The following is a 13228-nucleotide window of genomic DNA, read 5'->3' as shown; positions in this document are numbered from 1 at the left end:
CTGTGACACTCTTCCACAATCAAAATGTACACGCTACTCCTACTCCCTATCAGCGCAACAACTAGGGCCTTGAATGTGCAACGTGCAATTTTATTTAATTATACCCCCTGTCCTTTTGGTTGGACTGCATCGTCTTCGCTAATTCCTGATCTTTTTATTTCGCCAAAACACTGAATTTTAAATTCTATCACTTTGAAAGAAATGGCTATTTTGGTAGACCATTTTGTGTAATGCTGAGCAAAAAATAGGGCGAATAAGCGAACTTTCTTAATCTATCTGTTTTGGCACCATAAGTGATAGTAATGCTAATAGAATTATTAAATTTTCAGCAGTAGGTACGAGTCCGAGTTTCAGCAGAAGATTTTTGTGACGCCTTAGTCAAATGAATTGGACACTTTGTTGAGCCACAGCAAACTGAAGTGTCAAGCAGAGTATTTAAAGGCTTAATATGACCTGGCAGCTTCAAAAAGAAAAGAAATGCTTGATCTACATAGCTAAGAATTTTGTTGAGCAAGGATCAACACAACTGACTGAACAAGAACCCAACTTGGCCGTCAAACAGATGTAGCTTTTAACATAGATGTGTGGTGAGGCTTAAAAACATGGACAGTTCATTCAACCAGGGCTTAAAAGCCTTCGTATTAGTAGCACTAGGGGCAGTTGCCCCTCCCTCAACGATTTGAAGCGAATCTGGCGCCCCTTCTTTGGATATTGTGCGCCCCTTTTGAAGAGTGGGAAACAGGTGAAAAAGTTCTTGAGACCAATAGGTCAATTTGCTTCAAGGATTACTTCATAGCTATGTTGTTTATTCCGAGAATAGATCTGAAATTGTTGTATACAGCGCTTTGGGGGTAAACTATGCCTAATTTTGGACGAAGACGTGCCATTTTGGTTAAAATTTTGGACCCATGCAAATGTCTGAAAAATGTGACCCGTAATTCCCCAAACATGATGAAAACTATCACATAATTCTGCAGAGCAAATAAAAATTTTTAAGCACATAAAAAATTTCCAACCAAATTGTGCATGTCCTATGCCCTAAAATCTCAATATTACACATATTTCATACTTCTATTTCTAAATGGACATTCATTTTGTTAAAGCTAAATCCCCTCCTAATAATTGTGCAATATTTCCCCAATATGGCACCCATCATTCTGCATGTTTCTTCAAATGGTACCCATAGTTCCGCACAAATTTCAAAAACTGATACCGATAATTCCACATATTTCAGAAAAAGTACCCCTAAATAATGGCACATTCCCATCCCTTCAAACATGTTAAGGTACCCCCCCCCCCGAGTCACAGCGTACTCTCGTCACCAATTTTTGCAAATTTTTCAGCGCCCACACTAAATTTTCTGATATATTCAGTGATTCCTTTTTAGCTTTGAAATCTTTTCTCTCGAATTGAAACATTTTGAACGATCAATATGATAATCTGTAACTCGGCAATCCCAGTTGTAAGATAATTCTCTTGGCAAAAGTTTTTTGCTGAAGTTCAGATAAATGGAGATTGAGAATTTTAAAGAATTTTGAGAGAGATTTTTAAAAAAAAAATTTGACTCGAGTTTCCTACTTGCATGAAATTGGACAATGCACAATCAGTTGCTTCCTTTTATTGTAATATCAAACAATTTATTGAAAATCTGGCATATTCTTGAGCGGAAAAAGACAATATAAAAGGAACAGGGAAAATCCTTTTTGATAAAAATGTTTAGCAGCAAAATATGATATGTTTGGTCTAAGCAGGAACGTGTAAGAAGCTCCAAAAAAATGAAAACTTTTGTTTTATCATACAATTCTTTCCCAGAAAAATCCATCAAGAAGAGATGAGACAAGAACCTGATCGAAGCAATCATTAAGACAGGATAACCCTATTAATATGAATGCGTTTGTCATTTGCAAAAAACTCACCTGTAGACGAAAAAGACAGAACATTACAAACGTTTTCTCCATGAATCAGGATCATCAGTTTGAAAATAAATGGTTTTACATGGACTTTGAGAGAGAACTCAACTTGAGAATCCAGAAAACATTACGGTTTCACGGCTTTGAGGCAGATCAAAGTTAAACATAGAGATAAAGGATATCAAAAAACTAAACGTAGCAATTCCTCTAATCGATGTATAACAAAAATGGTGTCAAATAATTAAAACAAGGATAAGCTTCTCTAAGCTTCTCTAAGCTTCTCTAAGCTTCTCTAAGTTTCTCACCCCTAAAGATTGAAGATTTTTGCATTATTTTCCAATCCTAGTGAGACAAAAATTGCTTACTTACCTATCTTTTAAAAAAATGGCTGTGCTAAAGAATAATTCTTAAAGAATCTCATAAACTTTCAAAATGTGTGCTGATCAATAGATTCAAGACTTATAAACCAAAATACTTTTTGACATTGCTTGAAGTAGACTACATTGTTTCGATTTCTTAATTAAGAAAGAATATATATTTTTCATTAGATGAGGGTTTATGTTTCACTCTTCGTACTATATGAATTATGAAGCTATTTTTATAGACAATTACCAACGCGTCCGATCTCAAGATTGATTGTTTTGCAAGTTTTGCTCATAGTTTTGTTCAGCCATCTAATTTTGTTCTAACCAGAAAAGTAAATTCCTGCTTCTTTTCCAAAAAATCAACAATACCCGGCCGGCTTATAAAAAATTCTTATATATACCTTTAGAGCCAGACTTCTCGAAATGTGAATATGATAAAAAAGACAACCATATTCTTTTAACAAGATCAACAATTTTCCAACAAAATATTCAGGAACTTTTGAATCTAAGCCTCGAAGAAAATAAAAGAGGACGCAGTTTAAATTTGCCCTCTCAGTAGTGCGGAATTGGGGCGCTTCGATTGAGCTTTTTCGAATCGAAACATACAAAGCTTTTTGCAAATGATCAACGATATTTAGAAAGGCAGTGCATGTCAATATGAAGTGCTCATAAAGAGGATTGAACTCATAATTTAAAAATTGAATGAACACACGAGAACTCAAATCGCTAAGGGACCAATGGAATTATTCGAGATAGCAAATATTCGAGTGATCGGTGATTCGAGTTATCGGGAGTTTAATGTAGTATTTATAAGATTTGATAGAGGCTGAAAAGAATCAACGTTCAGAATCTTCACAAAATGATTCTCACTACGCCAGTTGACATATCCACTTATCGCAAACGATTTGGGGTGAAAACAAAACACCAACTGACTCGACTGCAACACATCTTAACAAAATCAATGCAGCTTTTATGTAACTGCTTACCCAGAGAATTATAAAATGTATCCTTGCCTTTTCATCGCCCTTCTCCAACTGTTGGAAAAAAGGAGGAAATCTTTCGGGAAACAAAATTTAAGAGATCTTTTAATGTCTGTAATGTTTATGTTGATCGCTCAAAATTGATTTACCTGTTATCATTTATTATCTATATTGAATCAGTAAATTTCATTTCTGAATGTGCCTGATTCTTGGGTAAATTTTTTCTGTGATTAAAAAGAATCCAAAAATTTAAGTAATTTCAAGTGCTGTCATAAGGAATATGGAATAAAAATCTAGGCTTTTACAACCCTGACCGCCCTATCAATACTTCTAAAAGATTTTAACAGGTGTATTCAAGAGACCTAATTGACACTTACCCATTCATGGTATCTGTATTTCTCAACCACTATAAGTTCCAAATGAACCACAAAAGTAATACCGAAACGTCCAAATATTTTGACATGGTAACAACCTGCTAGTTGCAACAGCAGGTCGTTTCACTTCTGCAAGGTACTCAGAACATTTTAGATGTGATAAAGCAACTTGCAGGTTTGTTGGTGAATCACTTTCCAAAGCGCAAAAACAAGCAACTTTCCAGTGGAGAATTTCGAGCTTTTTTACAAATGCCAGCAAGATGTATCTGAATTTTGTCAGGTTTGTTAAACTTGTGATTCTCTCAACATGTGGACAAATTAGGATCATCCAACTGCATGACAAACATATGTCACACTTGAAAAATTATTGAATTATTGCTTGAGCAAAATTCTAAGATAATTCTTTCTTTGTTTGTCTTAAGGTTTCCATAAACAAAAACAGAAAACTTTAATAAGGTTTGGCATTTTAATTGTGTATCTTGATTGTTCATTCTTTATACATTTCTTCTGAATAATGGACTCAGAAAATTTAAATGGAATTGTTGACATATCTCCAAAAAACCAACATTTCTCTAAAAAGGTGACATGGAGCAACAGGTGTAATACCGATTCAAATGGAAATCAAAAATGTTCTTGTAGGTAATTTTTCTACATAACTGCTAGTATTGTGGTTGACCGGGATGAAGTTGCACACACATGCAAGCGCTCTGTCTTGGTTAAGCGGGATGACTTAGAAATGCAACTGTGTATTGAAAAAATTCAGCCAGGATAACTTGCAGCACCTAGACACGGGATTTCATGGGAAGACGGACGAGCGAGAATCTTCAAATGGGCGAAGGAACCCTCCGTCCTGGAGTCAGAGAGCATGGTGATACTAACTTAGTTCTATGCGCGTGCTCTTTGACACCAGGACGGCGCGCAGCCTCACTCATCAGGACCGAGGGTTTCTCGCCTTCCCGACAAGGATAACTTGGCGAAGCAAGCCAAAAGGGCTACAGATAACACTTTGCCAGCCAGCGTCATGTAAACAGGTCTTAAAACCGCAACCGAATGAAACAACAATAAATCTATTAGAATTCATTTTAAAACTCTTGAATCGGATATTCTATTCTAACCAACTGGCTTTTCAAAGATATAAATACTATGTTAATTGATGGTTTGCATCTAAAACGGATCAATCTACTTTGATCATTAATTTTCTCTGCCGACATCGCTCTTGGAATAACAAATTTTGCCTGAATCCATATTACCATACACAGCCAGGAAATTTGGAACAAGGATTTTTGGAAATGAAGAAATAAGGAAATAGGGAGAAGAAAAGAAAAACAAGGAATAATAAGAAGAAATGAGGAAATATATGGGAAAGTAAGGGGAATGAGGAGGGAAAAAGGGATTAAGAGGATAAAAGGGAAAATAAAGGGAAATAAGGGGCAATGGTGGGGAAGTAAAGAGAAATTAGGAAAATAAAGAGAAATAAGGGGCAATGGTGGGGAAGTAAAGAGAAATTAGGAAAATAAAGAGAAATAAGGGGCAATGGTGGGGAAGTAAAGAGAAATTAGGAAAATAAAGAGAAATAAGGGGCAATGGTGGGGAAGTAAAGAGAAATTAGGAAAATAAAGAGAAATAAGGGGCAATGGTGGGGAAGTAAAGAGAAATTAGGAAAATAAAGAGAAATAAAGAGGATTAATGGATAATGAGGAGGATTAAGGGAAAAATACGTAAGGGGGAAAGGAGGAAATAGTGGAGAATTCAAGAGATAAGACAAAGATGCCATTGAAGATGATTTTGTTAGTTTGAGAAACTTTTTGAACCATGGACATTTTATCGAAAAACAAATCTAGCTATTTTATTGGCGACGAATTCAAACCTCCTTGAAAACTCAAAATAACTCTAAATAAAACGTCTGATTGGCTAGACGATATGTATTGCCTGCATGATTCTAATTTTATCTGCCAGTTGATTGTTCTTTGAATATCGAATTCTACACAGCTTCAAAATGGTACGCAAAGCAGAAACATAACGAACTATACTAACGGAAAAAGCAGAAAGTCAACTCATCTCAAATCATGTCTTTTATCATTTGAATATGTAAAAATTGAGCTGGCTGCTCTCTGCTTGTGAATAAGGTCTTCCTTGGAATACAAGCGGCAAAAGGCTTGTAAAATAAACATACCTTTCCTGGCATAAAAAGGTAGACAAGATATTCCTAACATGGAAATATCTTGCGACCTGTTTTGCACGATGTAGATTTCAATGCAGCTTAATGGTTAAAAACAGTGCTTTAATAGTTCCAATGTCAGATGAAATTGCAACGACCTTCAACAGCATTATTGACAACAGAATATTCTAAGATGTCCAAGTCTGCTACTTAGAGAAAATGTCATTGTTCAAGAATTTAATTTCAATAACGTTGCAATGGACTTCTAGGCCTTAGGAAAACATTTTAATTGAAAATACTGTAAGCATTAAAAAATTTGTAAAACCTTATAATAAGAGACTGTTGTCTCCTCTAGCACGTTTGGTGTGCTTTGGGTCAATTTGCATATCCTACTGCACTCAGTCAACGGTAGGATCCTGCGCAGATCTTGTGGAGACTACGCAGACTTCTCCTATGTAGAGCTGGATAAAGTTTTGCAGGGAGAGAAAATAAAAACGGTGATTGTTACATCCGAAGAAGAATGCGAACTTGCCTGTGTTGATGAGCTGCAATGCAAGTCAATAAACATAGAAAAGAGAAGGAATGCCAGACAGTGCGAGCTCAACAAACGCTCTACTGCAGATGCCTCAGACGGGGTAGTGCTAACGCCAAAGCAAGGTTGGGTGTTCAAGTCTACGAGCTACACAGACAATTTGGTTAGTTTTTAAACAACAAATTAACCATTAAAAAGAGTTTTTAATAATTTTTGAACGATCATTATGATAATCTGTAACTCGGCAATCCCAGTTGTAAGACAATTATTGCTTGAAACTCTTGGCTCGAGATTTTTGTTAAATAAAAACGTCCATAACTAAATTTTTATGTTGAAGTTAGGATAAATTGAGATTGAGAATTTTAAAGAATTTAGAGAGAGATTGCAATATCAAACAATTTCAGCATATGATATATATCATAAATTTGTTGAATGATCAAACAACCGAGGATTTAAGGCTGCTGCAACTTGAATTGTTTCTCTTTTTGCGTATTATTAACGATAAACAGTTTTGTAAGGCATTTTCAACTTATGGTTATGCTAGAGAATTAAATTCTTTCATAACATTCTTTTTCATTAAATTCTTCTTCATAACATTAAATTCTGTACTTCTTTAGTTTGGGTGCTAAAAATCATTTATAGTTTTTGGAAGTGTAGTTATAGGCAAAATGCCTTAATGTTTCTAATAATTAAGGATGCTAGGATGTGCTTCATTAATGAATCATTGTTGCAAGACTATTACTAATATCTTCTTTCAATTCATAGATTGGGCACATGTGCAGGAAACTCGATCCATGCGAACCGGAGCATTTGTGTCTCGATGTTTGCTATTCTCCCGGTTACAAGTGCACCCACTGCAAAGAACTTCCACTTGGCATGCCGTGTGTAAGAAGTAAGTAATTACTTCCAATGTTCATTATCACCACTGTTTTACAGGGGCAGCACCGAGAAGCTCAAAGGGGTGGGTGGGGGAGGGTTCGCATTGATAGCATTTTTAGACTAAAGATGATCTTATAGGGCACTCGTTATGTTAGCGGTACATTTAATGGGGCTGGCGAGAGGTGATCGGAAGCCTTGAGTATATCTGAAAGAAGACGCTTTCTCGCGAGCGAAGCAAGAAGAAAATACTTGCGATGATGCCCTTCAATTTTGCTTAAAAATGCATTTCAGAATATTTCTTGCATTTATTTTGTTGCAATTATTTAAAACGTTTTGCTGTTTATATGGCATGCTTTTATTACGTTTGATTGATTCCAGTCCTAAAATTGAAGTCATTAGTTTCTGTGGCCACAAAGACCTCGGCTTATTCCTTGGAAATTAATGAATGAAAGGATTTATCACACTATGCTTTTCTTAAATTTGCTTTTATTCTTTCTATGTTCTTAGAAAAACTTCTTTTCAAAAAAGTGGAGGCTGAAGCCCCAAGCTCCCCCTTTTTAGACCCCTATGTTTGAGCAATCAAGTAAAACTGTGATACAAATTTATGCAGAGGCGCCTACATTCATGATTAGTAAGAGTATGAAATGTCAAGGGAAAGGGCAGGCTCTTTGCAATCATTGTGTTAGCAAGAGCCTCTCCACTTTTTGCAATAATAGGTTAGAAAATTTTAGAACTGCACACTAACGTTTACACTAGAGCAATTTTTGAAAGTTTACTCTAAAAGATCCTCCTAAAGCTCTCAGTGTCTTTAACATCACTTTGTTCTCTCTTTATCAGGAATGACTTTACCTCAATTGTCTCATCTGTAGTGAGTGGACCACGGCACGACCTCTTTCCTCTACTGTTCTTTATGAATCTTTCCATCCAAGAGAGAATTCTGACAACTTTCCAGAATGGCTTTCTTTCGATCATCTCATCAATCTCATCACTTTCCCTTGTAACGTTAACCTGCACAATTTCTTTCACTAACTTCTTCTCACTTTCCGACTCCTCGGTAAAAGCCTTGATTTTGATGACTGATGGTCAGTTTGATTCCTACAACCAAGAAGGGCAACTTAGCACATTGAATTTTCTTGCAACTTAGCAGATCCTCTACTTCCGGTATCGGCAGGGTTATCTAATTTAACTTTCTCAGTCAATTCGTAACAAACTGTTTGTAGGCTTCCAAGCCTAATCAAATGTAGACAGACTGTTGAATCCGTCCATGCTTGTCTCAATCGGATGTTCAAGGATTCGAAAGCTTTGGCAGCATTTGACAACATGTCACAACCAACAATCTTGGGATGGTTAGGTCTCTTTTGCTAAACCTTGACTTTGCGACTAGAATTCACTGGTTCAAAAAACTTCCTTGTCTGTCTACTACGTTAACTATTGCAGAACATCCTTCTGTGCTTGCATCTGGGAACCCGTGAAACTCAACACCGGATATTTCGTTCTTTCTGAGAGCAATAGATCTTGTAATCTTGAATTCCTTTGGAAACTTTTTTGTGCAATTTTTCCAGCATTTCTGCAAATCATCTGGCAGTGTTTCGTCCCAGGAGATCTTTCTTTCACATATATCTTTGAAAATCATCTTTGCCTTTAAAAGAATAGGTGAGACTAGCCCCAATGGATCATAAACCTTTGCAATGGTGCCAAAAACCGTTATTTTTGTACACGGTTCTTCGTGTGATAGAAATGTAACAGCTATGGTGTCCAATCCCTAACAGTTTCACTTCAGACTGTTTCGTTCTCAAACTTTCCTTTGCAAAGCTGGTTTCATCTTCTTTAACGATTCCTTCCTCTAGCTCTTTCTCGTTCGAGTGGCACTTCTGTAATGTGAAACCTCTTTCCTTGAATATTTTGATGGTTTCATCTTTCTACTGCTTCGTCTCTTTCTTATGTCATCGACATAGATTCCGTGTCTAAGCTCTCTTACACAATCTGGATGCATGGCCTCAAATGTGGGAAATGCTGTTCTATTGTACCTCCTAACAGAAATGGACTTGCACTCAATCCGAATAAGACTCTTATGAATCTGAATCTTTTCAAATGAATCTTAGTGCATCACGTTTAGCTTATCGAATCTCTATCTGTAAAATGCTTGTTTCACATCCTCTGCAAGCAGTATTGGCTTGAATCTTGGTCTCATCAAAATGTCCATTACCTTCATTTGAGTGATGGTGATGAACTGTCAGCTTTTGCAGAAGCATCATACACTATACGAAGCTTTGCTGTCTCTGCCTTCTCTCTTAAAATTGCTTTATGTGGTATGTAATGCTCTTAATTACTTTTTGGTACATCTGGTGCTTTCCCTACAATTCTTTCGACCAATTGGCTTTGAATAATCGCATCATAGCTCTTTTCCATCTGTGTCAGTCATCTTTTATTCCATGTAGATGCTGATTTTCTCTAGCATAATGAGGATTTGGGAGAGTCAGTAGTACTTCTTTATCCACTCCATTCACCTCAGCTCTGATGTTAAACTTCCCATCGACATTGCTCAATTCAACATCGTACATATCAATCTTCTTGGACGTTTCCTGTAGCATCATCTCAATTGACTTGTATTCTGACCTCACTGGCTATTTGTTTATCAAATTAATCACGGAAGAAAATAAAATACATAAACATCGGCCTACCGTTTGTTCCATAACCTTCTATCGAAGCTTGTGGTGATTTACCTATTACTCAGTGACGAAACAAATCCAACGGGAAAACGCCAAAAAGCAGTAAAAAGCCTAAAAAGACTATGTTATATTTTAAAATGGATAAAATATGCTGGTACATCTTCAAAAACTACGAATAATCTCATAATATTCACGAAGAAAACGTGTGATCGTATTGTTTACGTATAGGCCGCTAGATCTCATGCTCTCCAGTATGGCGTTTCTATGCGGTAGCCAAGCACTTGACGCCTGGCTGCAAAGAGCTTATTAAAAGGCTCGTGACTTTTTTCTGACATACCATGCCGTTATATTCGAGCTATTCCTCTAGAGGCTTACAAATTTAGTCTGTTTTTAAATAGAGGGTAGTTCAAGAGGGCTTAGTAGCCATACACAAAGCTCGTTTTGTAGCTTTTCGAAAGATTGCAAGAAAATGACTGCAAGCAATATTCTAAAATGTATTCCAAGCTAATCTAAAGGGCGTGGTCGTGTGATATTTAAGTTCGCTTCCTTCGTAGGGTGCCTCGTCTCTACGCTTTTCTCCAAGGCCTCGAAAACCTCTCGGCAGCCATGCCAATGTTATTTTAGTAGTAACGAGTGCTCTATATATCATAGGCACAACATACCATGATGATTTATAACTTTTTCAAAGGCTTGTTTTTAGACATTTAGCTGTAATCGCGACAACGAATTTATCAATTCTTCAAATATTGTTTTAAACAGCCATCAGTAATATTGCATTGGGGAAGCAGACTTCACAATCATCGCTTTATTCGAATGGATATAGCAAAAATGCAGTGGATGGAAAGAGAGCTATGAGCTGGGGTTCCTACCCTTACTCATGCATGCACACACAAGCGCAAAGACCTTGGTGGTCTGTAGCCTTTGCTGGAAATGCAGTTGTGTATTCAGTTACAATATACTCAAGGACAGATTGCTGTTTTGAACGAGTCAGTGGTCTGCATGTAAAGCTTGGCAACAAAAATGCACCCAATGCAAATACAATAATTTGGATTACATCCACTTTTTCTTTAAGTCAAACAAAGGAAACGAAAGAATTCAGTCAACCGAAAAACGGAAAGTATCTTTATGTGGAATCGCAGTATAACACCTCTCTGGATTTTTGTGAGGTTGAAGTGATGGGATACCTAGAATAAACGGTTTAGGCATTAAACTTTGAACATGTGTTTTAGGCTTTTCATTTGTTAAAGTTTATAGTACTGCATTTTTCGTTAATTTGATGTGTACATTATTAACTAGTAGTTTTAAAGTTATTGATAATTTGTTTTTGACGGTATTTCGTTTTCAATAAAACTAAGACCCGGTTTACACGAGACCGGTTCCAAAAAGATCCTTATCCATTTGAGTTCACTTTCTCCTGTTCACACGAGACTGCCTCCAAAAAAGTTCACTTACGCTTTCTGTTCACACGAGACCTGAACTCAAGATCATTTGTGAAAGAAAGCTCAAAACACTCGAGTCGAAGGCCCCTATTACCGTGACAACAAAAGTGAAAAGGCGCCAAATTCGCTTCGCTTTCGCTTTATTTCTAAAGTTACTCCACCAGGTTTCTGTTCTCCAAGGCAGTGGCGGATTTAGGAAGGGGGGGGGCAACTAGAAGCAGTTGCCCTCCCTCGCTTAGTTGAACCAAGTCTGGCGCCCATTTTTGGAAATGGTTTGGCACAATAATTCTGAAAATTTCCTTTAGAAGGTGAATAGGGAGCCTTCTGACAGTAGTTAAGGTCTGAAATTGTTGTATGTAGCGTACACTCATCACAAATTTCTGAAAATTTTTCAGCGCCCCCAGTACCAACTGCCCCTCCTTCAAATTTGTTCTGGACCCATTCTCCAAGGCCCCGTCCGGAAGGTTTTTCTCTTCTATTTCTTTTCAATTCTCAGCTTGTGCAAAACGATCATGTCGTTTGCAGCTCTGCTCTGCTAACGCAACCAACCTGTTTTGTCGAGTTCGATTAACCTTTGACATTAGGGTTGCGAACAAGAAACCAATGCTGACTGACTGACATGCAGAGAAACAAAGCTATGCAAAGTTTAAAACATTTAAATTTCCTTATTATCGCACGATAAACAGGTTATGCTTTTAAGTCAAGTTATTCTTCTTACCTTCTAACTATAAAGTTGTCTATAGCTATACATACCTGTTTTTGACAAGTCTGAAGCAATACTTTTTGACATTGCTTAAAGTAGACTACATTGTTTTGATTTCTCAATTAAGAACGTGAACATCGTAATAACAAATAAGTTTCATCAAATGAGGGTTTATCTTGTTCACTCTTTTTAATATTTAAAATGTAAAAGGCATTTTGAAAAAAATTGAGCTTCGTGCATTAATCCGATCTCAAGATCGAAAGGCACTCTTGTAAAGCCTTGGCCAAACGATTCGATTTTTCGCTCGATCTTTCTCTCGACATTTGATCTCAAAATCGAGCGAAGTCGAGCATGGGTGGCCAAACGATTCGATCTTTCGCTCGATTTTTCACTCGACTTTCTACCCACGCCAGCAAAATGAAGGCAAAGAAACGCAAATCGGCTGCCGTGTTTATCTTCCGTGCAAATATCCTTTTACAATCTCTTGACGAACTCGAGCGACATAAGACCCTGTTCGTTCGTTTCATGCAGGAACCGCCATTAAATACTTATTTCGGTTAAGCAAATTACTATTTTCAGGCAAAACTTTGTTTCTTTTGATTAGTTCGATTCTTAAAATGGAGTTCATCACTTAAAAAGGTCCTCTGGACCCCGAGGCCCTAGGGTAGTATGCTTCCCTGCCCAGCATAAGGCAAAATTTTGTTTCTTTTGATTAGTTCCAGTCTTAAAATGGAGTAGGTAATTTTGTTATGTTTAGGGCGGCGCGTCCCCATCATTTTCACCCTTTTGGAGAAACCCTTGACAATAGAAGCTCGATCCAGTCCTAATTTAGATGACTTTGTTAAAGATTGCCACGATACTCCATCATTTAACTGTTGCAAGGTCGCCAGGTGTACCAAATCGTCTAGGCACACCGTCGCTAATATATAAATCACAGCACTAAATCGCAAAATATTAATCACAATCCTCATATCAAATCTGTCAGATTTCAAATCCGAATATCAAAAAGATGCCAGCAGTACCGTCAAGAAGGGAGGAGGTTAGTAGGGGTAAACTCCCAGGGCCCAGGTCGTAAAGGCCCGAACCAGTCCATATTTAGAAGCAAGCAGGTACTTGTCAGGCAACATCTTGACATTAGAAGCTCGAGCATTAGATACCAGCATGAATCAATACACTGACAGAAGGAGCTCCACCCAATCCTTATCAATATTCCAGCATT

General features: G+C 37.1%; 1 protein-coding gene across 1 annotated transcript; it reads left to right on the top strand.

Moving 5' to 3' along the window:
- Nucleotides 1-2297: 2297 nt before the first annotated feature.
- LOC148957990 (uncharacterized) lies at nt 2298-12915 on the top strand. The gene is made up of 4 exons (XM_089114026.1): nt 2298-3909; nt 6143-6482; nt 7085-7211; nt 10627-12915. Exons 1-4 carry the CDS (start codon nt 3890-3892, stop codon nt 11058-11060), a joined length of 921 nt encoding a protein of 306 aa, XP_088970152.1. The 5' UTR covers nt 2298-3889; the 3' UTR covers nt 11061-12915.
- Nucleotides 12916-13228: the final 313 nt, after the last annotated feature.

The sequence above is a fragment of the Rhopilema esculentum genome, chromosome 19 (genome assembly GCF_057945365.1).
Source record: "Rhopilema esculentum isolate cy_ngs chromosome 19, ASM5794536v1, whole genome shotgun sequence".
NCBI lineage: Eukaryota > Metazoa > Cnidaria > Scyphozoa > Rhizostomeae > Rhizostomatidae > Rhopilema > Rhopilema esculentum.
Note: the sequence above shows the minus strand (reverse complement) of the source record. Positions and strands in the feature narration are given on the sequence as shown.